We start from the raw sequence: 23,312 nt of genomic DNA, 5'->3' as shown, positions 1-23,312 counted from the left end.
AGAACGGTTCTGAAGAGAATCATTTCTCAGTGGACTTGAGGAAAGACCAGGAAGAACAGGACAGGTCCTATGTTAGCTTCTATAATCGCAGAAACGTGGAGTGGGCGTCGCCACTGAGATGCACACTTGAAGGTGCGCTGTTTGTGAAAGTTAAAGTAACTAATAATTATTAATACATAATTTGGTTATTTTCTAAACTTGTTTCCACATTAGGGTATTGCTGTTTAATACTTAAATATGCCAAGTTGTCTCCATCTTTCCAAAAGGCGATGCTGCTGTAGGACTCGGTGTTAACCGACATGTTATGTCAACCATGATGCTGAAGCTGAGAACTGGATTCCAACTCAATCTTGGTCAGTGTTTACACAGCACTCCATTTCTAACATTTCAAACGTCCAAGCACTGTAGGTATTGTTTGGGCTACTTTATGGCAAAAATGCTGTCATAATTATAAGCTGTTATAAATATAATTTTCAAATAGGAAACGGTGCAATCACAAAGATTTTCGAGGGTCAGTCAGACCACTTGGTGCCTGCCAACTCTGCTGTGATGGTGGAGAGTGAGCCTTTCCTGATGGCAGGGCGAATGATGGGGCATTGCTTCTTGTATGGAGGTCCTGCTTTCCCTGGGCTCAGCCCAGCCATTACACATGTTCTGTGTGGTGGATCCATCGACACTACCACAGTCATGATTGAAGACTGTCCTGATTTAGACATCCGTGAAACAATCCTGCTGGTAAGTTTAGCGACCTTGATTTTACTGCATATTGTTAGAGAAAGCCTTGTTTTCGCCTTGTTCAACATTGTTAAAGCAAGGGCTATTAAGTTTGTAGAGAATTTCTGGAGTACTTCTACTTTCCAAGTTTTTGCATCATGAGTAATTTAATATTCCTTTTAGATTTTGTAATATTCTTTGCATAGCTTTTCAAAACAGGCAAAACCTCTTTAACCAAGGATTACTATAGATTCTGTACATGACCTAATAAACCTGGCTCATGATGTAAAGTCACATTTTGATCTGTAATGTTTGCAAAGGTCTGGATACTGAACAGCAGGGATGTTACACTTAGGAAGTAGAAAAATAACATCAGTAAAGATTTGTGCTCCTGGAATATATTAAGACCTGTGACTTGCACTAATTGGACTGTCCTTCTCTTTCATTTTTTTTTTTCTTTCTTCCTACCTCTTTTCCCGCCTGCCTTCCTTCCTTCCTATCGGTCTCAAGTTGACAGAGAAATCTGCACTTGAAGATGAACAATGTGACCGTGTTGTCAGCCTTTGCATGGCGTGGGACCTTCCACTTCCAACTCTAAACATGAAGTGGCTCCATGACAAGCTGCTGCTGCATTCAGTAAAATAGTCATTTGCAGTGTTAATATCTTGATTTTTAGTTTTACATAATTTGGTGATATTGGTGTTTTTGTTTATAAACAAAAGAAATCTGGAGTATATCCAGACTTACAATGCTGTTTTACACAGGTTCTGGGGCGATCAGCTTAACAAGTGAAGCAGTTGAGAAAGGGACTGAAGGAGACTGGCATTTGGCCACTTCTCTCCAATAGAGCAGATGTGGTAAAGCTGCTTTTCCCTTCTGAGAATGAAGCTGAGATTACACCCCAGGTAGATGAGATTAGTTTTTGTACATTAATTATAAGTCCCATTCAGTATGATTAAAGAGCATATTGCAGGTTAGAGACCCCATTCATTTAATGTTTAAAAATAATGTAGGAACTACTTATAAATACACTATTGAGTCTTTTGGAGACGTTTTTGTGAGAAAATTTTCTGAAATCTGAATCTGAAAAAGACGAACCGGAAGTGACGTAACAAGAGGGAGTCCGGTCAACTTGACCTGTATTAAAACAATGGATCCTAACACAAGTGCTGACGCAGAGGAGACTTTAAATGTGTATAATTACACATATGACAGACCGCAGCCCTACAACTATGAGCCTGCTATGCGCCCCAGAGAGCAGGGAGAGACCAGGAGGAGAATTAATGGTCAGAGGAGAGAGATTGCGCTGTGGTGTCAGGACAATCAATGTCTTGGTGAGGGACCGGTGTTAGCTTGTAGACACGTTAGCCAGGGATGATAATCCTCCGGTCTAAAGTGAGCACCACACACGACTGCGTTTTCGTAGCTGACGCCACGGTGAAGTCCGGTCTCCTCAGCTGCACAAAATCAGAATCAGAAGACTTTATTAATCCCCGGGGGGAAATTGTTTAAGTGCACCCAGGCTCGGAGGATAGCGCTGTTTTTTCCGTGTTATAAGGCTGTGGACTCCATGTCCTGACAGGCTGGAGTTTGTGCAAGCACCACAAGAGCAATAATTTACCATGACGATGATAAATGAATGCAATACAAAACTACTGAAGACACACTGTGTCACAACTGAACAAGGACTTGAACCCAAATGCTCGACTCTGGAGGCAAAGTTAAAAAATAAACAAATCTTTTATTATTTAAAGTACAACAGAAAATCACTCACAAGGAGGAAAAAAGTCACTTAAACAGCTAATAAACAGGAAATCTACTAACAAAACCAAAGGCTTGACAAAGTAGCAAATAAAAGTACAAAACCTGACAAGACGGGCTTGGAACAAAGGCTGAAAGTTCTTGACGCAACAATGGCATGGCGCTGGTTCACTGGCACACAGACAAGACAAACTGGCAACAGACAAAGGGAGATGCAGACCATATATACACAGGGTAATGGGGAACAGGTGGAAACAATCAGGGCAGGGAAGACAATCAGACTGGAGGGAAAAACACAAGGGGAAGGGCAGGTTACCTGAAACGAGAGGAGAGTAGAATTTCAAAATAAAACAGGAAACCATAAGACAACATAGACAAGACATTTAAACACCGCCAGCTTTCTTGGCCATGACACACTGGCTCTCTACAACAGGACCGCTCTGACTGATTACTACCTACTCTCCACACTGAGCTATCGCAGAGCCTAGCATGCAACTCCCTCTTGTTACGTAATATGATGCGATGTTGGGAAAAAAAGCGTTAAGAGGCTTTGCTCAAAACAATCACTTTTAAAGTTAAATTTGTGCCCTCATGTCTTGAAAAACATTTTCAATCCTCCATTAACTTTTCAAATGGTATTTTTTAGACAAAATTACATATACATTTTGTAAAAAGTTTAACCTGCAATATGCTTTTTAAGTCTTAAATCCATTCTCTGTCTTTGCAGATGATCCTTGCACACGTTACATGGCCCACGCTGAATCCAGAATCTGATGAAGATGAAGATGAAGATGATGTCTCTGTCGAGGCTGTCACTCAGGTCATGGCTTACTTCAGGACTTTTATTGAAAGTGGTGTGTTATTTCAACATTGCTTTCCGCAAATGCATTTTAGTTTTTCCATTGAATGACACTCCCTTCCTTCCTTTCTCCTGCTTGCCTTCTTTCCTCCTTGTCTGCCTTTTCTATTGAATGACACTTCATTATTAAACTGTGAAAGTAAAAATGTGATGCCTGAGTAGAAAGCACATATCTCACAGGTCTGTACTATCTTTAACAGCGTCTTCAGAGCATCTGAAAAATCTGCTGCGGTTCTGGGTGGGCTGGGAAGTCCCACCGAAGGAACTGATTATGAAGGTAGCAAGTGGCCGCCTTCCCAGGGCCTTGACATGCTTTGAGACCATCAAGTTGCCTCACCATTACACAACCTACAGAGACTTTGAGTCCGACTTGGTCGCTGCCATTAGAACCTGTGACACAGGGTTTGGTCTTGTTTAAAGGCACAAAAAGAAAGATGCTGGACATTCATCTTGAAAGTTCTTAGTGGTTCTAATGTTTTATTATGAGTCCTCTCCTGATAATTTTGTATTCACTGCAGTTAACTCAAACTCTTACCAAGTATATTTGTGTTATTTCTAGTCAAAATGTGTAATTTCTAGTCAAAACAAATCTCATTACACTTTTAATAGGACACCTAAAAAGTAACTTGTTTCTAGTGAAAATTAGCTTGAAACAAGTGTAAATTGTCTAAAAACAAGTAGAAAAATCTGCCAGTGGAGCAAGATTTTTTTCTTGTAATAAAATACTAAAATAATAAGTAAGTAATAAAAATACTTGGTACACCGTTTTTCACCGTTTTTTCCACTTGTTTCAAGCAAATTATCATTTGAAATAAGTGAAAACTGTCTAAAAATGAGTTACTTTTTAGATGTCTTATTAAAAGTGTAATGAGGTTTGTTTTGACTAGAAATTAGACATTTTGACTAGAAATAACACAAATATACTTGGTAAGAGTTTAAGTTTACTGCTGTGAATTCCTTTAACACAGGATTAGAGCAGTTCACAGAAAGTAATGTTTTTTATCAATGTGCAGTGTTTACAGTTAGTTCTTGATGTCTGCACTTCTAAAGCTGTTGTTATCCTGGTTAAGTTCCTGCCATATTGCTAACTTGGGTATGGCCAGTACAACTGCTCAAAATATTTCAACCCACAGAGAGCAGTTAATTGTCAGCTGTTAATCCAGTCAAGTTAACCGTTTTGCACTCTAAAGGTTTACACCTTTTAAACCTCATACATTAATTGTGGTACTACCGGTGCTGTTAATATTTTTACTGTTTTTCTCTTGCCTTGTTCAACATTGACAATAAAGTATGTTAAGAACAGCAGTGTGGCCATTGTGATTTTGAGATACTGATATTTATTTATAACTTCCATAAATTAGAATCTTATGCTAACCCATATTACCTAGGTGCAAATTTTCTTTTATCCTGAAGACAGTTGTCAGTTCTACAATGGGCAAGACTGCGGGTATGACAGCTATTAGACCTATAGGACTTTAGAGTAGCCTTTATTGTGTTACTACAAAAATTAGACCTTAATGTGCTAACTATTACAGTCGTTGGAAACTTAGATTTCACAAAATAATTTTACAAATCTTGATTCCAATGAGGAATCCATTTATGATCTAATCAACACAAAAATATAGTGTCACAATATAATTTTAGGTCAAGAATACCTGTCGTGCTCTGCTTGGAACAACAGTGTGTGTTAGATATGGTTTTCCTACTAGAGAAAGTATTATTAACATTAAAATCACATTTCTTTTGTCTTCATTAAAAATTCAAGAATCCATTAAGAAGCAAAAATATTTTATTTCAAGTTACTGCCCCCTAAAATGAGATGAAGAACTACACCAGTAGTAGGACCAGTTTAGGACTAACTGAGAATACCTCTCTTTGTTTAACGTTATAATTAAAGTTAGGCTCTGTTGTTGGCTTCCCAACACATTTTTAAAAAAGGACGAGAGAACAAGAGAGTGTGACAGAGTTGAGCAAGCAAACAGAGACTATGAAGACAGAGCAGCTGTAAAAAAGAGGGAATGACAGAAACATTATTTTATAGTTGTTGAATTGTAAAGCAGAAATGTAAAAAAAAAAAAAAAAAAAATACATCCAACACTCAGCAGATGACTTGGGCCTACTGTAGAAACAGACACTCTGCATTTCTCCTTTTCATTACAATATCCAACTCACATAGTGACAGTGGCATTTGCAATCCCATATGGTTAGCCTTGTCAATAGTATTGCAATATTACATTTCTTGCGACAGCCCTGCATCAATCAGTAATAAAAATAATCATTTTTTTTGTCGCAGTCCTCATGAGAATTAGTCAGTTGGGAGTCAGACAGGCATATTGCTTACAGCTGACGGTTGACGATGCTCTGCACACATTCAACTGTGGCCATGTAAATGTCCATTCCATGACAATCAGAGGGGCCAAGAGGATCTATGGATCTTTTAAGCTGCTCCATCTCCAATTCATCCAGAGAATTCTCAAGGACTGGAACATGGACACCTTGGCTGTTGTCACCTTGAATTCCACTGCACTCCCACTCAATATCTGGCACGTGCAGTTCCTATAGAAAGAAATAACTGTTAAGGTGGCAATAAGCTGCACAATTATCTGAATGTTGCTCTGATAAATGAAAATGGCCGCGTTTCCCAGATTCGTTAAGAAGCTCTTAAGTGCTAAGATCTTCTTAGGAGCGCTCTTAAGAACGCTGTGAAAGAAGGATGCGTTTCCCAGAGTCGCTCTTAGCTTAAGAAGATCTTTCACTAAGAAGGAAATGTAAGATCGAGCTGACCCACTCTTAACAGCCTTCTTAGCGACCAAATGCTCAGTGATCAAGCCGCGTCAGGGAAATTTATATCCTCCACTTTGCGAAATAATAAAACAATGCTCAATGTTGAAATGCGCTCATAGCTGCGGACCACTGGCGCAAGAAAAAAAAATAGAAAATGGTAGATGAAAAAAAAACCTTTTTATTGAATTACACGTGTAAGTTTTCCGCAACATCTGCATATATGAGTTTATAGTACTACACATAAAAAAAACAACAACCCTGTGGCATTTCACAGATATCAAGGGAACAGATGTATTAAACTCAGCTGAACCTCATCCAGAGAGGCTCCACCTGCTACTCTACAGTATATAAATGCGTTGCCAAAGTCCAAGCGTGTGAGAAACCACGGCTGCAATACAGCACACACGTGCGCGAAGCTAGACGGTTTACATAAATGCATACGTGCGTCAGCACTTCTCCCCACTGGACGTGCTGTCAGACCGGGCTGTCCAGGCAAAGTACCGGCTGCCACGTGCGGAGATCCAACGGCTGATCACTCTGTGCTGCACCTCCGGGCTGAGGCCAAAATTGCAGCGGGTTGCTCTCTGGATGTGTGGAGACACCAGAGTGATCAGCCGTTGGATCTCTTTGCCTGGACAGCCCGGTCTGACAGCGCACGCACACGCACACGCACACACGCACACACGCACACACACACACACACACACACACTCTCACTACTGACAATAGGGAGACATGGCATGGCACCGAGGATTGAGGAAACGCCACCTTCGGGGCCGTCCGCACTGGGAGGAGTGACAGGCTGTGCCACAGGGGGCACCAGTGCCCCGGCCCCCCGACCCCGACAGACAAAAGTTGGCAGGGCCGAAGGAACCCAGGACAGCACCCCCAGCAGCAGCCCAGGCACAACTCCCAGTGCGGGGGACCCCCCTGGGGAAAACACTGGAGTTTAACCTAAAAAACTAAAAACATAAGATAGAATAAAAAGCCTGACAAGAGATGAATATAAGAGTGAACAGTTAAAAAGATTAAAATATGTAAGATAATAAATAAAATGGCACCGAAGGATAAATCAACAAATACAATTATTTTATATTAAGATTAAAAAACAAGATAAAAGAAACAACGTAAAATGAGATGAAACCACATAAGAACGTAAGAAGAATTTAAAATATTAGTTAAAAGCCTGATTAAAAAGGTGTGTCTTTAACCTTCCCTTAAAAATATCAACAGTCTCTGCACACCTGAGGTTCTCCGGCAGGCTGTTCCACAGGTGGGGGCCATAGTGGCTAAATGCCGCCTCACCGTGGGTTTTCGTTCTTGGTTTTGGTATGGCTAAAAGGCCGGTGCCGGAGGACCTCAGGGTCTGCGAGGGTTGATATGGTAAAAGCAGGTCAGATAAATATGAGGGCGCAAGGCCGTTAAGACATTTAAAAACCAGTAAAAGAACCTTAAAATCGATCCTGAAGCGGACGGGGAGCCAATGCAGCAACTCTAAAACCGGTGTAATGTGCTCCCGCCCTCTGGTCCTCGTCAGCACACGTGCTGCTGAGTTTTGTAATAATTGGAGATTATAAATACTCTTTTTGGGAAGACCAGAGAGCAGAGCATTACAGTAATCTAGGCGACAGGAAATGAAGGCATGCATTAGCACCTCCGTACTGGCCTGGGAGAGAAACGGGCGGACTCTGGCTATGTTCTTAAGATGATAAAAACCTGTTTTTGTCATGTTTTTAATATGTGGAATAAAATTCAGCTCAGAATCAAAAATCACGCCCAGATTTTTTACGGATTGTGTTGGTTTAAGATCTTGTAGTTTTGGTAAAAGTTTCTCTCTCTGGCCTTCAGGACCTATAACTAAAACCTCAGTTTTGTCCTGGTTGAGCTGTAGGAAATTCACTGCCATCCATGACTTGATGTCTACAATGCAGGTTAAAAGGGCATCAATTGGCCCTGTGTCATCAGGAGACACGGCAATGTACAGTTGTGTGTCATCAGCGTAACTATGGAAGCTGATGCCGTGTCTCCTGATGACGTCCCCAAGAGGAAGCATGTAAAGATTAAAAAGGAGTGGACCTAAAATTGACCCTTGGGGAACCCCACATCCACTTTCATGGGTTCCTGAGGAACATGTATCCATACTTACATAAAAGCATCGGTCTGTGAGATAAGAGCAAAACCAGTTTAAAACAGTACCAGAGAAGCCGACCAGATGTCTGAGTCTATTTAATAAAATGTGATGGTCTACTATATATATATATATACACACACACACACACACACACACACACACACACACACATATACGTACATATATATATATATATATATATATATATATACACATACACACATATACATATGTATATATATATATATATATATATTTATATATATATATATATATATATATATACACACACACATACATATATACACACACATACATACATACATATATTCTTCTATTGTTTACTTTTTCTGTATATATTTTTTATCTGCTCATAGTTTTTACTGTATAGATGCTGCAGTATTCTATGCCATTTATACTTTCTGCTTTATACTGTATAGTGTGTGTATTTTTAAGTGTCCATATCATATGCTGCGGTAACACAATTACCCAGTTTGGGATCAATAAAGTGAATCTATCTATGTATTTATTAATTTATTAACATTAAGAGCAGAAATTTTCCCAACTGCTTCTACAACGGAAGGTATGTTAATATGACTCAAAACTAAATTGTGAAAAACATAATAAATATCTTAATTCTATACATTTACTAAAATTAGGTTGATGGTACTACTGTGGGACAAAAAAAGTATATTTTACATACACCTGAGACTTCAGGGTCTGGAACAGGACACAGCATTTGTCCCACTTCCCACAGTTGGTTGGGTGACAAGTTCTGTTCTGATCTCAATGGATGGTTGTCCCATCCAGTTTGATAAGGGCAACATTTATACAGACAAAATGCCAGACAGCGGGTTATCTACAACTTACTGGAGTTCATCTGATAAACCAAGCTAAGACAACAGTGGTCCATCAACCATAATCAGTGGTGGAAAGTAACATTTACTTGTAGCTTAGTTAGGTACAATTTTGAGGCACTTGCTACTTTATCCTTCCACTCCACTACATTTTAGAGGGAAATGTTGTACTTTCTACTCCACTACATTTATTTGACAGCTTTAGTTACTTTTCAGATGAAGATTTGACACAATGGATAATATAACAACCTTTTAAAAAACAACACATTGTTAAAGATGAAACCAAAAAGCAGTGTGTAGTCGGGCTTACATTTCAGATGTCTATGAGTTGTTAACAGCGCCACCAAATAGTGATTTTTCCCTCTAAAATTTTCATATGCTTTCATTTCAATAAATGTTCAAATGATCCAATATTTCAGCAAAAATCAGAGATTAAGTCCAAAAACTGAAACAGATTCGTGTATCAGTACAGTTTCTTCTTTCCTCTCCCATTCATCATCTCACCACCCCTCAGATGTATCTGCTGACCCTTTGGTGGGACCTGACCCTTATGTTGGGAACCAGTGGACTAAACATAAAGGATCTCAATACTTTGTCGATCACAGCCGATTTTTTGTGTGGTGTTGGATGCCATTGAATCAAAGCAGTCCTTTGCAATGAGGCTGACTCATGTGAAACAGATAGTGGAGGTTGCTGGCCAGAGCTGTTAAATGATTTTTTCCAAGTTAAACATTTTATTCAACATTCAACTTTTTGGATTATAACAATGGACTATCTAGTTATTTGACAGATGAAAGAGAGAGAACAAGACATAATGCTTCAGTTACTTAAACAGATGTCCCAGCACTAGTATTTTAAGACCCTCTGCTAACTTTGATCTCTGTAGGTGATTGCAAGAATATCAGCAATGTTTTCTAAAGCATTGCTAGGTTGTCATAGGCGGATAAAACCACGTTTTTAGTGAGTTATATTACATGACGAAATACATGGCTACTGGTTAATAGATGGCTGTTAAAGTAACCCAGGTGCTTTATGATATCTTGCAAGACATTGTAGGTGTTTCGGTGTAAATTGTGGTGGATGACATGTTAAAAAATACCTTTGATTGTGAACACTCTTGCCAGAGATAAAACTCCCAATTCCAGTGCCACGAATTGAGAACATGAGACGTGCTACACCAACATTTTCGACTCCTTGATCAGCTCTTATCCTGAAAAATGTACATAAATACAACACAATTTTCATGGAATTTTGTGTAACACAAAAAAATGTTATGTTATACAAAGATCAATGCATAGCAATTAAGGAACGTATTAAATTTTTATAGTCAAGTTTTTTCCTTTTCTTTTTTTTTACATATCACAGGACAGTGAGTAGACAGGGGAAACTTGGGGAAAGCGAGTGGGGGAATGACATGCAGTAATGGTCCAGCCGGTAGTCAGTTGAATGGTGAACGCCCTTTATAGCCAATTTTTACAGTGACCTAATTGGTCAGTAGTCAGTTGGTTGACACATTTTGATATCGATTGTCTGAATTAACTTGATTACCTGTGCAACATAGGTCACCATATGAATTACCCTGCCTTATGTGAAGTTATCAGTTGTGGGGCCATATTCACACAATATCTTAAACCTATAGTAACTCCTAACTGCAAGATTTAAGATTTATATCCTAAAAATAAGGAGGTGTGTCTGCCCTACCTTAAGGACTCCTAAATTTTTGGTTTAAGAGTACATCTTGAAACATTTTAACACTAAAAGAAGCTCTAATGCCTGTGAATAGTAAGAGGAAGCTGAGAGGACTCCTAAGTCACCTCAGAACCAAGACCTGCTCACAATCAGTTAGTTAGCTTTTTGGTAATGCAACTCATCACGTCAAGTGTTTGGAAAAACATTTCTATAACTAACTTTTAAGAACAATTTTTCATTGTGGCAAGTTAGTACCCAGTTGGCTCACCAACAAGTCAAAACAATAAACTGTTTGCAGCCCTGATGAACATATCTCTGCCGTTTGTCCAAATTATTCATCAAACCAAAATGAGCCCAATTTGTTTATATGTTTAGAGTACAACCACAGACCTGTAACCTCTCAACCAAAACTCAAGTTCATTCATGAAAAATGATGTCCTCCATAGAAAAGGGGTCAACCCTGCCCATTTTCTTAGTTTAGGCATTATCTTTTCTTTGCTAAAATTGTCCCTCAGCAGCTTTGTGACAAGGTCTCAAGAGGAAATCTTAGCATCATTTTGGAAGACTCCAAGTGGTAAGATAAGATACTTTGTGAATACTAGGAATGCAACAATATTCAATATTTTATCGAACTGTTCAATACACCCTGTTATGTTTAAAGGCAAACAATACTACAATAATGTTTGCTGTTTAACGTGATTGGATACTGTATATATGTTTTTTATGGAAGGCAATTAAGATGAGTGTTAAATTTTTATAATAAGGTTTGTGGTTTGACTATATCTGTGCTTTTAATTATTTTTACATGCAATATTGCCTTTGCTAGTGTGAGTAGTTTTATATTAAGATATCGAAACCGTACCGTTACCGTGGCCCAAAAACTGTGATGCATACCGAACTGTGGGTAAACTCTACTGTTGCATCCCTATTGAATACGGCCCATGATCCTGTACTTTTACTCTTAATGTGCTTGTACTGTAGACAGAACTCTTGTTGCTGGGTCCAGTATATTGTTGTAGTTACTTAGCAATATTATCATGTACATTGTACCTCAGTGGGAAGCCATATTTTTCCACAGACTCTTGGAAAAAGGCCAGGGTTGTAGATGACAGATTGTTATTTGCAGCTCCAAGGTACATTATCTGAAACAAAAAGAGCCATAATTAAAAAATATATATAATTTAAAACATGTCTATGGCTGTGTCCAAAATCACTCCTGTAAAATCAACACTGATTTGTTAACTCAGTAGTGAATAGAGATTTCAGACAATTACTACAAAAAAATTTTAATTTTCTATTTTAACAAAGGTCCAGAATACGAGTCGTGAGTGTGTAGGTTTTAGCTGTTTTGAGGAACTTTGGATGGAGCTGTGCCGAGTAACAAAAATAAAATAAGATATGTAACCAATTACTGTAACTGCCTTAACACTGCTTAATAATCATTATTTGTTGTCATTACTGACAGATGTGAAGTCGCAAGATGGAAATGTTGTCATCTATAAAATGTGGTGCGTTGCATTGTGGGATTATTAGCAGGAATTGGTGTGCCTGCTATGGACACCATGGCTGTGTCCAAAATAATTCCCTACTTATTAAAACAGTGCTCTACATATACAGTCATTTTGTTTTAGTGTCCAAAAGAAAGTCAATTTATCAATTATGTAGTGCCTTCTTAAAAGTAGAGCCTGATATGTACACACTACAGTGATTATGTAAAATGGTAATGATTTTTATGTCCAAAATGTCTATTTACTGCTCACTAATGAATAAACGATTTAGTGTATATTATATAGGGAGTACTGAATGAGTGAATGGGACAGTGGTTTTGGACAAAAACTTTAGTAGACTGGATATACATAGAGTATAGTGAACTATATAGGCAATAGGGATGTCCCGATCCGATCAGAAATCAAAACGTTTTCAAAGGATCGGAATCGGGTGGAAAAGATCAGGACCACTGATGTATCAAAAATTTAACGTTACGTTGTCCATACGTCCATGTTGTAAACACTACACATTTGTAGAGTGGGCGCATAGAAATATACAGTTGACTAGTGCTACAGTAGTTGAGTCATTAAGGCTCTATGGTGCATATTCAATGTCAACAAGTAGGCAACGAGGCTTCTACTACTGTATATTTCTATGAGTGGGCGTACTGTTCAGGCAACACGAGTGGCAAACCTGTGAAGTGGGTTGGGACGAGGCATGACCAGGAACAGGGTAGTGAGCGAGGGGATTGGATTGAAGGGTCCGACCAATAGCAGCCATGCGGACCGGATGGCTGCTATTAGTCAATTTCTTTGCAGTTTTGCAGGCGTTAGAGAGAATGGATTCATGTGGTTCCTTTTGCTCTTCACATTGTGTAGGTTGTACTATTGGGCCATAGCCACCATCTAAAATGATGTTAATAATAATGATCAATCTTTGACAACGTAGACCATTGCTTTAACATTCACTAACACTCGGAAATATGAGTACTTCAACTGAACAGAACAGGATCTAGCGTAATCTCTCTCTCTTTCTTATAACACACATAACAGTAACGTGGCCCATTTCATTACAATAATAAAAAAAAAAAACTTAAAAAGGACAACTTGAATGTGTTCTTTCATTTTTTTACAACATTGCCAAAGGATCGGATCGGGACTCGGTATCGGCAGATACTCAAAATCAAATGACTTGGAGGCAAAAAAAAATTGATCGGGACATCCCTAATTCGGCATACATTTTGGAAGAAACCTATGAAGGACATGCATCATTACTGACTCAGAATATCTATTAAAAACAACAAAAACAATTATATATTTTACACAAACCCACCTTCCTGGAATATCCATCCACTCCCCCGAAAATTACAATGTTATATCTGTTGTGAGAAGAACAAAAATGATTAAATGAATGAACATAGGTTAACATGGAGAGATTGGAATGTAAAGACTTAAATATTTTTTAAAGCTTAATGTGCTTTACTTATCTATAGTTTTCAGTTACATTGTATAAACGCACAAAATCATTCTTACCGAATCAGCTTGTGGTTCGTGTCAATATGAACAAGAGACCTTGGGCACCGAATATGTGCGTCTCACAGTACACCCCATTGAGGTCAGTCTTGTCAGCACACCTACGGTGTCCACTCTGTGCAATGAAGCCCTTACAGGCTCCCACTGAACCAGGCACCCCCTGGATTTAAGGTACCCTTTCATCATTCGGTACCCACAGTGTGGCATTGTGAACTTTATGTCAGCAACCATGGCATCCAACTCCTCATCTGTCATTTGACTATACAGTGAAGTCACTGACATGTTGTTTTCTGGTAGTCTTCTGTGGACTGTATGTCTCGACACTCCCAACAGGCTTGCAATGGTTGTGACAGATAAAGGTATTTCAAGAAGATGCTGAAGGTACTCAGGGCTAATATAAAGCTTTGGGCGCCCTGCATGTTCTGCATGTGTTTGCACCTGAAGATTTGGTTCCAAATTTTGGACATGCTCCCTTTCATCCCTGATCAACCTACACAGTTCAGATAGTGTGTCCATGATGCATACTGGAATGTCAATGCTACTTGAAATGGCACTACAGAACACCAGGTCTTGAGTACAAACAAATTCCATGCGGTCCAAATCCAATGGCCTGTGATTTAACACATGTAGCAGCCGAGAATGTAACCGCTCAAGGATGTAGCGACGAAGCAGAACCTGCCAAAGATAAATGATTTGCCATTAATTTAACCAGCAGCCTGTTCCTCAGAGACAGTCTGACAGTTCATATGGAGAAATGTGAAGTGTGCTAATGACTGATAGTAGACACACGGCTGTCAATTTAGAATGATTCTGACTCACTAACATAACAACGGTGGTAAGAACAAAATTGGCCACTGTGGAAACTTCATGAATCCTACAGTAATTTTAAAAGTAAGAACATTTCCACACACAAATTAGTGATTGAGGCCCATTGTCCTGGCAAAGTTTAACAATCTGTATGTGGTCAAGGAAACATTATTTGATACATTATTTGATGACTCTGCGTTGTATCTGCTTGGGTGCAGACGCTTTTCCGCTTGCTCTCGCTTCTGCTTGCCTTTTTTCCACTATTATTCTTTTTTTTCTTCACTGAGAGATTACAGGCAGTGACTCCTGGATATTTAGAAACAACTGGGAGCATAATTTATTGGAGATAAAGTACATTGCTGGCTCATTTCAAAATGTTTTCCGAACTCTTCAACACTTTCTGAACGAGGCCTAAGAGGTAGCACAAGCCTGTTAGCAACAGGATGCCACCCTTCACCACTGACGATTTCCACAAACTCATGCAGAAGATCACTTTGTTGATGTTAATGTGGAGGTTAACGGACTGTGTGGAAATGAAACGACTCTTCCTTTCAGCGGAAAAGAGAACGCTAACACACAGCTACCTAGCACTGATAAGAAACGGGAGAGCCGTGATCTCCGCAGTAAATCTTCACATGGAAGTCCTCCCTGGAACACTCTTGGGGCAAAGCCAAAGAAGAACTCTGCTCCTTGGAACATGGGTGGAAGAATAACAGGAAGAACCGTCCACCCGGAGATCTCTGATGCTACCGGCTGGCCAGCACTACCATCCTCCTCCTCCTCTACTCCAATGCAGAGCAGGACACAGCCGTGGTCCTGCTCTGCAAGGAAAGACCAACAGCAAACATCCCGTACAACAAACTATCAAAATGCAAAACAGATTTGCTCCACTACGCCGAGATTCCGCATCTCCATCTGATGACCTGTACCACTCATCGCCACAGAGAAGGGTAAGGTCTGAACGTAAATCAGAAGCTAACAGGCCGCAGGCAAAGCTAACGACTGGGCCCCAAACTCTGATTGTGGGAGATGCCAATGTTAAAGATGTGAGATTCATGTGCGGTGAAAACATGAAGGTTCTCTGTTTTCCAAAGGATATGGTTCCTGACATGACAGCGAGAATCCCTGGTATTGTTGCAGCAAATCCAACTGTCAAAAAGATCATTTTGCATACAGGGATGAATGACATTGTGAAGCAGCAGTCTGAAATGCTCAAACAAGATTTTACTGATCTGTTGAACACAGTCAGCTCCCTGGATGTTGAGGTTTTAATCAGTGGCTTCCACCAGTCAGAAGAGGTGCTGAGAGATTCAGCAGATTGATGGCACTGAACACATGGCTTTCCAAAGCATGTAATGTCCATTCTATGCATTTTTTGGACAACTTCAATTTCTTTTGGGACCGCAGACATCTTTTTAAGCAAGATGGACTCTTCCTAAATAGGTCAGGAGTCAAATTGTTTATGTCCAACATATCTTTCTGCCTGCGTCACCAATCTCTTCCCTCCACCAAGGACAAGAGGCAAGACAGGCCGAAACAAACAGGAGATAATCACAAAGGAAACCGAGCACAACCCCCAGCTGAAGTGAGCTCCACTCATGAGAGACGTCAGGGTGAACAGGAAGAGGATTCTCTCTGTGAGGTTCAACTGTCTACACCACCCCAAACCCCACCCAGTTCACCATCTACTGTGGGCATGTTGTCGCCTTCGTCACCCCTCATGGAGTTCACTGACCAAATGAACAAGCTGGTCATCGCTGGGACACAGTTTACCCCCCACCCTACTGCAATTTTCTCTCCTCTCATTCCCCTGAAACACCCTCAGCCTTCGGTGAAGTTAAGACACACTCCACCCCCACCCCTTTCACACAGGCATCATCCTCCCCAAGCTGATAAGAGCTCAGCACACTTAGATCTTTCTGTCTCTTACTGCTGATGTTTTATGGGTCCAGGCTCTAAAGACGTCACTCCTGACTATTCCTAGCGAAAGTCGGGGCCCAGTGTACTGGAAGCTTCTTCAGTTCATGTTATGATCGGTAATAGAAAAGGAATGTTTAAATTGCCAAGAAAGAGGGTAATGTCAAATTTAACATTCATTCCGGGTCCAGGCTACGAAGTTGATATCTTTAATGTCTTCCCCCCAGAAAAGCCGGGGCCCCTTGGAGTTCAGGTAGTCTCCTCGATTCCTGTATTTACAGGTAATAGAAAAATGGTGAATTTGCTGAGACACAGGAAGTGCCTTAATAAATCTGCCAATCTATTAAATTTAGCTCCCATTCCTCGTCAGCCACAAACTGTCACAAAAGATTGCACAGCTGGTTTTGACTCTTTTTTAATACATGATTTTATCATCAAACACAATCTTAAATTTTATGTTTTTAACTGAAACCTGGTTAGACCAAGACAACAGTGCAGCTGTTCACATTGAATCAAGCCCTCCAAACTTCTCTTTCATAAGTGAGACTAGAAAGCATAAAAAAGGAGGAGGTGTTAGTATTCTGTTTAATGAGTTACTCAAATGCAAGCAAATGTTTTATGGAAATTTTACTTCTTTTGAATATGTGGCTCTTCAGTTAAACTCATCTTCTCGGGCTATATTTCTAAACATCTACAGGCCACCTAAATACTGTACAGATTTTTTTGATGACCTTGTTGAGTTACTGTCTCTTATCTGCACTGACTTTGATTGTGTGTTAATTGTATGTGACTTTAACATCCATGTCGACAAACCTGAGGACAGATGGACTACAGAACTGTGTCGTGTCCTTGATAACTTTGGACTCACTCAGCATGTGACGCAGCCCACACACAACAGGGGCCACATCCTAGACTTGGTTATCTCCAAGGGTCTGAACATTTCTAAGGTTCTGGTATCTGATGTTGCTCTCTCTGATCATTACTGTGTTTTCTTTGAGAGTGATATATCTGTGTACACAAATGTTCAAACTGAGGTCGTCTCAAAGCGTTACATCACTGAAAACACCAGTGACATATTCATTGAGGCTTTCTCCTCCACACCTCCCCTCTCCAGGTTCTCCGTCAATGACCTTGTACATCACTTCAGTTCTAAAGTTACAAATGTTAATGATGCCATTGCACCCACTAAAGTGAAGGTGGTCTCTGGTAAGAAAAAATATCCTTGGAGAAATGCCGCGCTTGTCAAAATGGAAAAAAAGGAATGCCGAAAAGCAGAGCACAGGTGGCGAAAAACTAAGCTCCAAGTTCATTTTGACATTTATAAAGAAAGACTTTACATTTTTAATTTAGAACTGAAAAAGTCAAGGCAGTCCTTCTTTTCAGACATTATCACCAAAAACAATAATAATGCACGTGCCCTGTTTGCTACTGTCGACAGGCTAACAAACCCTCCTGTGCCAGTAGCCTCTGAACATCTATCTACCAGGGCCTGTAATGAATTTGCATCCTTCTTCACTGACAAAATTCAGAAAATTAGACAAGCGGTCTGTGCCACCGTACCTGGTACAGGAGGCGTGTTATCCATGTGTCCACCGAAAACCAACTCTAACACCATGACACAATTTGACCAAATCAATGACAAAAACCTGCAAGAGATAATACAACATTTGAAATCTTCCTCATGCTGCCTTGATATTTTACCAGCAGGGTTCTTCAAAAAAGTTTCAGACTGCATGACTCCAGATCTGCTACAGATTGTCAACATGTCTCTACTTTCAGGCGTCTTCCCCCAAGCCATGAAAACTGCAGTTATTAAACCACTCCTGAAGAAGAACAATCTAGACACATCAGTAATGAATAATTATAGGCCCATATCGAACCTCCCAATTTTAAGTAAAATCATTGAAAAAGCTGTTTTTCAACAGCTGAACAATTACTTAATAGTAAATGGCTGTTTTGATGTCTTCCAATCAGGATTTCGACCACATCATAGCACTGAGACTGCTCTAGTCAAGGTCCTCAATGACATTCATTTAAACACGGACAATGGCAAAATTTCAGTCTTAGTATTACTGGATCTCAGTGCTGCGTTTGACACAGTTGACCACAACATACTACTGGACCGACTGGAAAACTGGGTGGGACTCTCTGGTACAGCACTAAACTGGTTTAAATCCTATCTAAATGATAGAGACTACTTTGTGTCTATTGGTAATTACACATCTGAACGGATGAAAATGACAAGCGGAGTACCCCAGGGCTCCATTCTGGGGCCTCTACTATTCAACATTTACATGATTCCTCTAGCTCAGATAATGGAAAACAACAAAATATGTTACCATAGTTATGCAGATGACACACAAATTTACATAATCATCTCACCAGGGGACTATAATCCCATACAAATGCTAAGTAGATGCATTGAACAAATCAATGATTGGATGTGTCAGAGTTTTCTTCAGTTAAACAAAGATGAGACTGAAATAATTGTTTTTGGAGCCAAGGAAGAACGACTCACAGTCTCTGCTCAGCTTCAATCTATAATGTTGAAAACTGCAAACCAAGCCAGAAACCTCGGTGTAATAATGGACTCAGACCTGAACTTCAGCAACCACATTAAGTCAATTACAAAGTTGGCCTACTATCATCTTAAAAATATATCCAGGATAAAAGGACTTATGTCTCAGCAGGATTTAGAAAAACTTATCCATGCATTTATCTTCAGCAGACTCGACTACTGTAACGGTGTCTTTACAGGACTCTCTAAAAAATCCATCAGACAGCTGCAGCTGATTCAGAACGCTGCTGCTCGAGTCCTAACAAGAACCAAAAAAGTAGATCACATCACTCCAGTTCTCAGATCTTTACACTGGCTTCCTGTCAGTCAAAGAATAGATTTCAAAATCCTGTTGTTGGTTTATAAAGCACTGAATGGTTTTGGGCCAAAATATATTTCTGATCTGCTGCCACGTTATGAACCATCCAGACCTCTGAGGTCATCAGACTCAGGTCTGCTTTCAGTCCCTAGAGTCAAAACTAGACATGGAGAAGCAGCGTTCAGTTATTATGCGCCACACATCTGGAACAAACTCCCAGAAAACTGCACCGACTCTCACCTCTTTTAAATCAAGGCTGAAGACCTGTTTGCCACAGCCTTTCACTGAAGCAATTTTAAGACTTTGAACTGCACTGTGACTTTTATTTTTTCTCTGATATTTTAGCCTACTTTCCTATTTCTTAACTTGTCTTAATGTTTTGTTTTAATGTCCATTTCTTAACTTGTTTTAATTTTTCGTTTAAATGTCTATTTCTTAACTTGTTTTAATGATTCGTTTTAATGTATTTTAAATGCTTTTACTGTAATTGTATGCGCCTGTAAAGCACTTTGAGTTGCCTTGTGTCTGAATTGTGCTATACAAATAAACTTGCCTTGCCTTGCCTTGCCTTACAACACCTGTAGCAGTGATCATAATTAAGTAAATGTGTGTCATGACTCATGAGTGATGACTAACACTGTACCATTTAAAATTGACAAAGGATGTCACAATAATACAGCCTATGGACTAGTATTGCTACTTACATTGCGCCTTCACCTAAAAGACCGAGGGAAACAAGCTAACAGCTAGTAATGAACAACTCTGTGCATTGGTTCAAATAAATGAGAAGCTCCTTTAGTTTTTTAGCCCGCTTCAGTAATTACACATGCGGGCTGACTTTACATTGCGTTTATTTAAGAAAAACAAACGTTTACTCACCCACGAGTTTTTCGAAGATCCAAACGACTGGCCTGTGTCATTAACAGCACCCATCTGACACACAATTCACCCTCCTATGACCTCCTGTGTGGGCAACAACATTTTCAGCCAACGTTAATGGGAGCAGTTAACTTAGCTAGCTTGTAGTGCAAACGTTACTTGATATATTTGCTCAGTGACACACAAGCTGAGCAAACGTAACTTGTTCATAAATAACATTACCGATAATTCATTTTAAGAAGGCAATACTACTTCTGACAACTAAGTTACTGCTAAAACATGAACTTTTACTTTCAGCAAACAATCGAGAATCCATTGTGGTCTGCCTCTCAACATCACGACGCGCAACGCTCATGTGTGACCCCAACAGTGACATCAGGGTGCTACGCGCCGACTCGTGGTGTGTAGGCTGTACTGCTACTGCAGCCAGGCAGCGTGAGCCTGTGAGCCTGAGCTCAGGGCAAAGGAAAAGTGAAGTTACAGACAAATCTTTTCTACACATTTGCGGATCTGCCACGGCAGAAGTGTAGCAAAAGTCACGTGTGAAAAGACAGCCAATCGAGAGCTCCTGCCTGAGTTGTAACTGATGACAGACATTTACAGATCTATGTACGCATTTACAGATCTGTTTACACACTTACGGATTTATGTACACTTACAGATCTGTGTACGCATTCACAGATCTTTGCATGCATTTGTAGATTTGTCTTCACTTGCAAATCTGAATACAGACATACTGATTTTTTACACACACAGATCTGAATACGCACACACCGATCTGAATACGCACACACAGATCTGACTACACACACACAGATTGCGATACGCATACACAGATCTGACTACACACACACACACACACACACACACAGATTGAGATACGCATTTGCAAATCGTTTTGCACCAATTATAGCTCCATAGGAAACTCCATAAATGCACTAATTCAATTTTATAGTAGTACATTCATATTCTTGCATTAATGCCATGTAGGTGTTCATTTACATAACTTGCTATGTTCCAGCTATTTGTTGGAGCTTAAAACCTTCTTTCTAGTGAAGAAAATCTAGAAATGCATAGCATTAGTTTTGGAGACTGAAACAGGGGCCAAAGGTGGTTGCGGTGATCATGTGCTACCCCAGAACCCCCCCACATTTAAAATTGCTGCTCCACCCCTGTGGAGGGGTCCTTGAATTGGTCAGATTATTTTTTAGAAATTTAAATACACTTTACACACAATACACCTCTATTGGTGCATGGGGTAATAAGCAAACAAAACAGCACTGATTGGGCAGACAAGGGTCACCTCATCCAATCAAGCTCATCGATTCGACCTACCTGTGTGTTAACTGGAGTGTGTGTGGATCATGTTTGCCAAATATTCTCCTGCACTGTTACACATGGTGCAAAATTAAATTTTTTCTGGGAGAGCATGATGCATAAGGGGGGGCCCACATGAAAAATAGCCTAGGGGCCCATGACTACCTTAATCCTCCTCTGCTTCTCGGGGGGGATAATTAAATTACTTTTTAAAAAAGGGGAAAAGAAAAATATACAAAACTACAGACCAATTAGTCTTTTAAATACCGATTACAAAATTTTCGCAAAAATAATCATTAACAGGGTTAGGGTTTGGCTTACGGCCACACCACTCTGAACACGCCCACTTCTGTGCAGGTGTGTGAGTTATGTGCGTGGTTGAGAGAGGAGAGGAGACGGAGGAAAAGAAAATTAAGAACAAGCAGAAAAGGAGAATTGATAAAGTGGCGTCTGACCCCAGCAGCAAAAGCTGCCAGGGGGAAAGCGGTGTACAGAAAGAGGATGGTCGATATGGAAATGACGGGACTGATAACGACAACAAGTGAAGGAATGGTGGACAAAGGAAAAGGACAGTGGAGAAGCCTGTGGGCGAATGAGAGGAGTGAAGAGAGAAAGAAGACGGTGATAGAAGTTGGCGGAGGAGAAGAAGAGGAGGCGGTGGATGGTGGAAAGCTGACGAGGAGAGGTGAGGAGGAGAAGGAGAAAGAGACGGAGGAAACGCGCCGAGGAGGAAGCAGTAGCGGAGAGACGAGGAGATCGGTAATGGCAGTGGGGAGTGGAGCAGGAGAGGCGGCGAGAGTGGAAAAGAAAAAAGCTGATGAACTATTAAAAAAATAATTGGTTGTGAACGTTGAAATCGTGGGGGACGATATAATTTCCATGACTGAGTTGTTGAAAGCTGTGGAGCTCATCTGTGGGAGAGTAGTGGGATGTAGAGTGAAAGCTGGAAAACGCTGGGAGCTGACAATGAGTCATCCAAGAGGTAAAGAGAGATTGCTGGGTGGATTTAAAATAAAGAACTCAAAAGTGATGGCATCTGAAATTATGAAGGTGGTGTCTTTTCTGAATCTGCCGCTGTACATAGCTGACGAGCAGATAAAGGACAAGTTGCATCAGTGGGGAGTGGAGCCAGTTTCGGAGATCCGCAGGAGGAAATGGACGGGAACTGAGATGATGGGACACGCTTTATGAAGGTGAAATTCCCGGACAATGTTTTGTCTCTGCCTTACAGTGTAAGGTTTGAAACTCTGGAGGGTTTAGTATATTTCAGAGTGCTGCACGACCATCAGGTGCGTGTGTGTCGCGTGTGTCTGCAGCCGGGGCATATTCTAAGGGAATGCCCTGAGTTTCAGTGTTTCAGATGTAAAAAAAAACAAGGACACTACGCAAGAGAGTGCAAAGAGGAAGAAAGTGATGAGGATCATGAAGAGGAAGCGTGTGCTGACAAGCCTGCGGAGTTAGCTGACGAGGAGAGGACTGAGGAGGATGGTGGTGAGGACAGAGACACCTGTGATGGAGAGCTTGGAGAGGAGACGAGAACAGCGGCAGAAAAAAGGAGTGATGGAGAGAGGAGAAGGAGGAGACGAAAGTGCTGTTGCCTCAGGAAAGGCAAAAGTAAGGAGGGAGGGCGATAGACAAAGACTTGATGAGGAGAGGATCAAGATAAAGGAGAGCAGAAGTCGCAGCAGGAGTGCCCTCAGG

General features: G+C 40.4%; 1 protein-coding gene across 2 annotated transcripts in view; it reads right to left on the bottom strand.

The window, feature by feature from the left end:
• Window positions 1-5,106: 5,106 nt before the first annotated feature.
• LOC311273922 (uncharacterized protein) overlaps window positions 5,107-23,312 on the bottom strand; it is a 28,198-nt gene continuing 9,992 nt past the window's right edge. For both annotated transcript variants that reach the window (XM_084381216.1, XM_084381217.1), the window contains exons 2-6: window positions 20,295-20,378; window positions 13,616-13,661; window positions 11,846-11,937; window positions 10,206-10,316; window positions 5,107-5,890 (exon numbers count right to left, since the gene is read on the bottom strand). In XM_084381216.1, coding sequence (XP_084237342.1) covers window positions 5,761-5,890; window positions 10,206-10,316; window positions 11,846-11,937; window positions 13,616-13,661; window positions 20,295-20,335 — 420 coding nt within the window. In that variant the 5' untranslated portion in view covers window positions 20,336-20,378 and the 3' untranslated portion in view covers window positions 5,107-5,760. The remainder of the gene's footprint in view (window positions 5,891-10,205; window positions 10,317-11,845; window positions 11,938-13,615; window positions 13,662-20,294; window positions 20,379-23,312) is intronic.

The sequence above is a fragment of the Pagrus pagrus genome, assembly GCF_965226575.1.
Source record: "Pagrus pagrus genome assembly, chromosome: 18".
Taxonomy (NCBI): Eukaryota; Metazoa; Chordata; class Actinopteri; order Spariformes; family Sparidae; genus Pagrus; species Pagrus pagrus.
The sequence above is the reverse complement of the archived record's forward strand: the minus strand, read 5'-3'. Positions and strand labels throughout refer to the sequence as shown.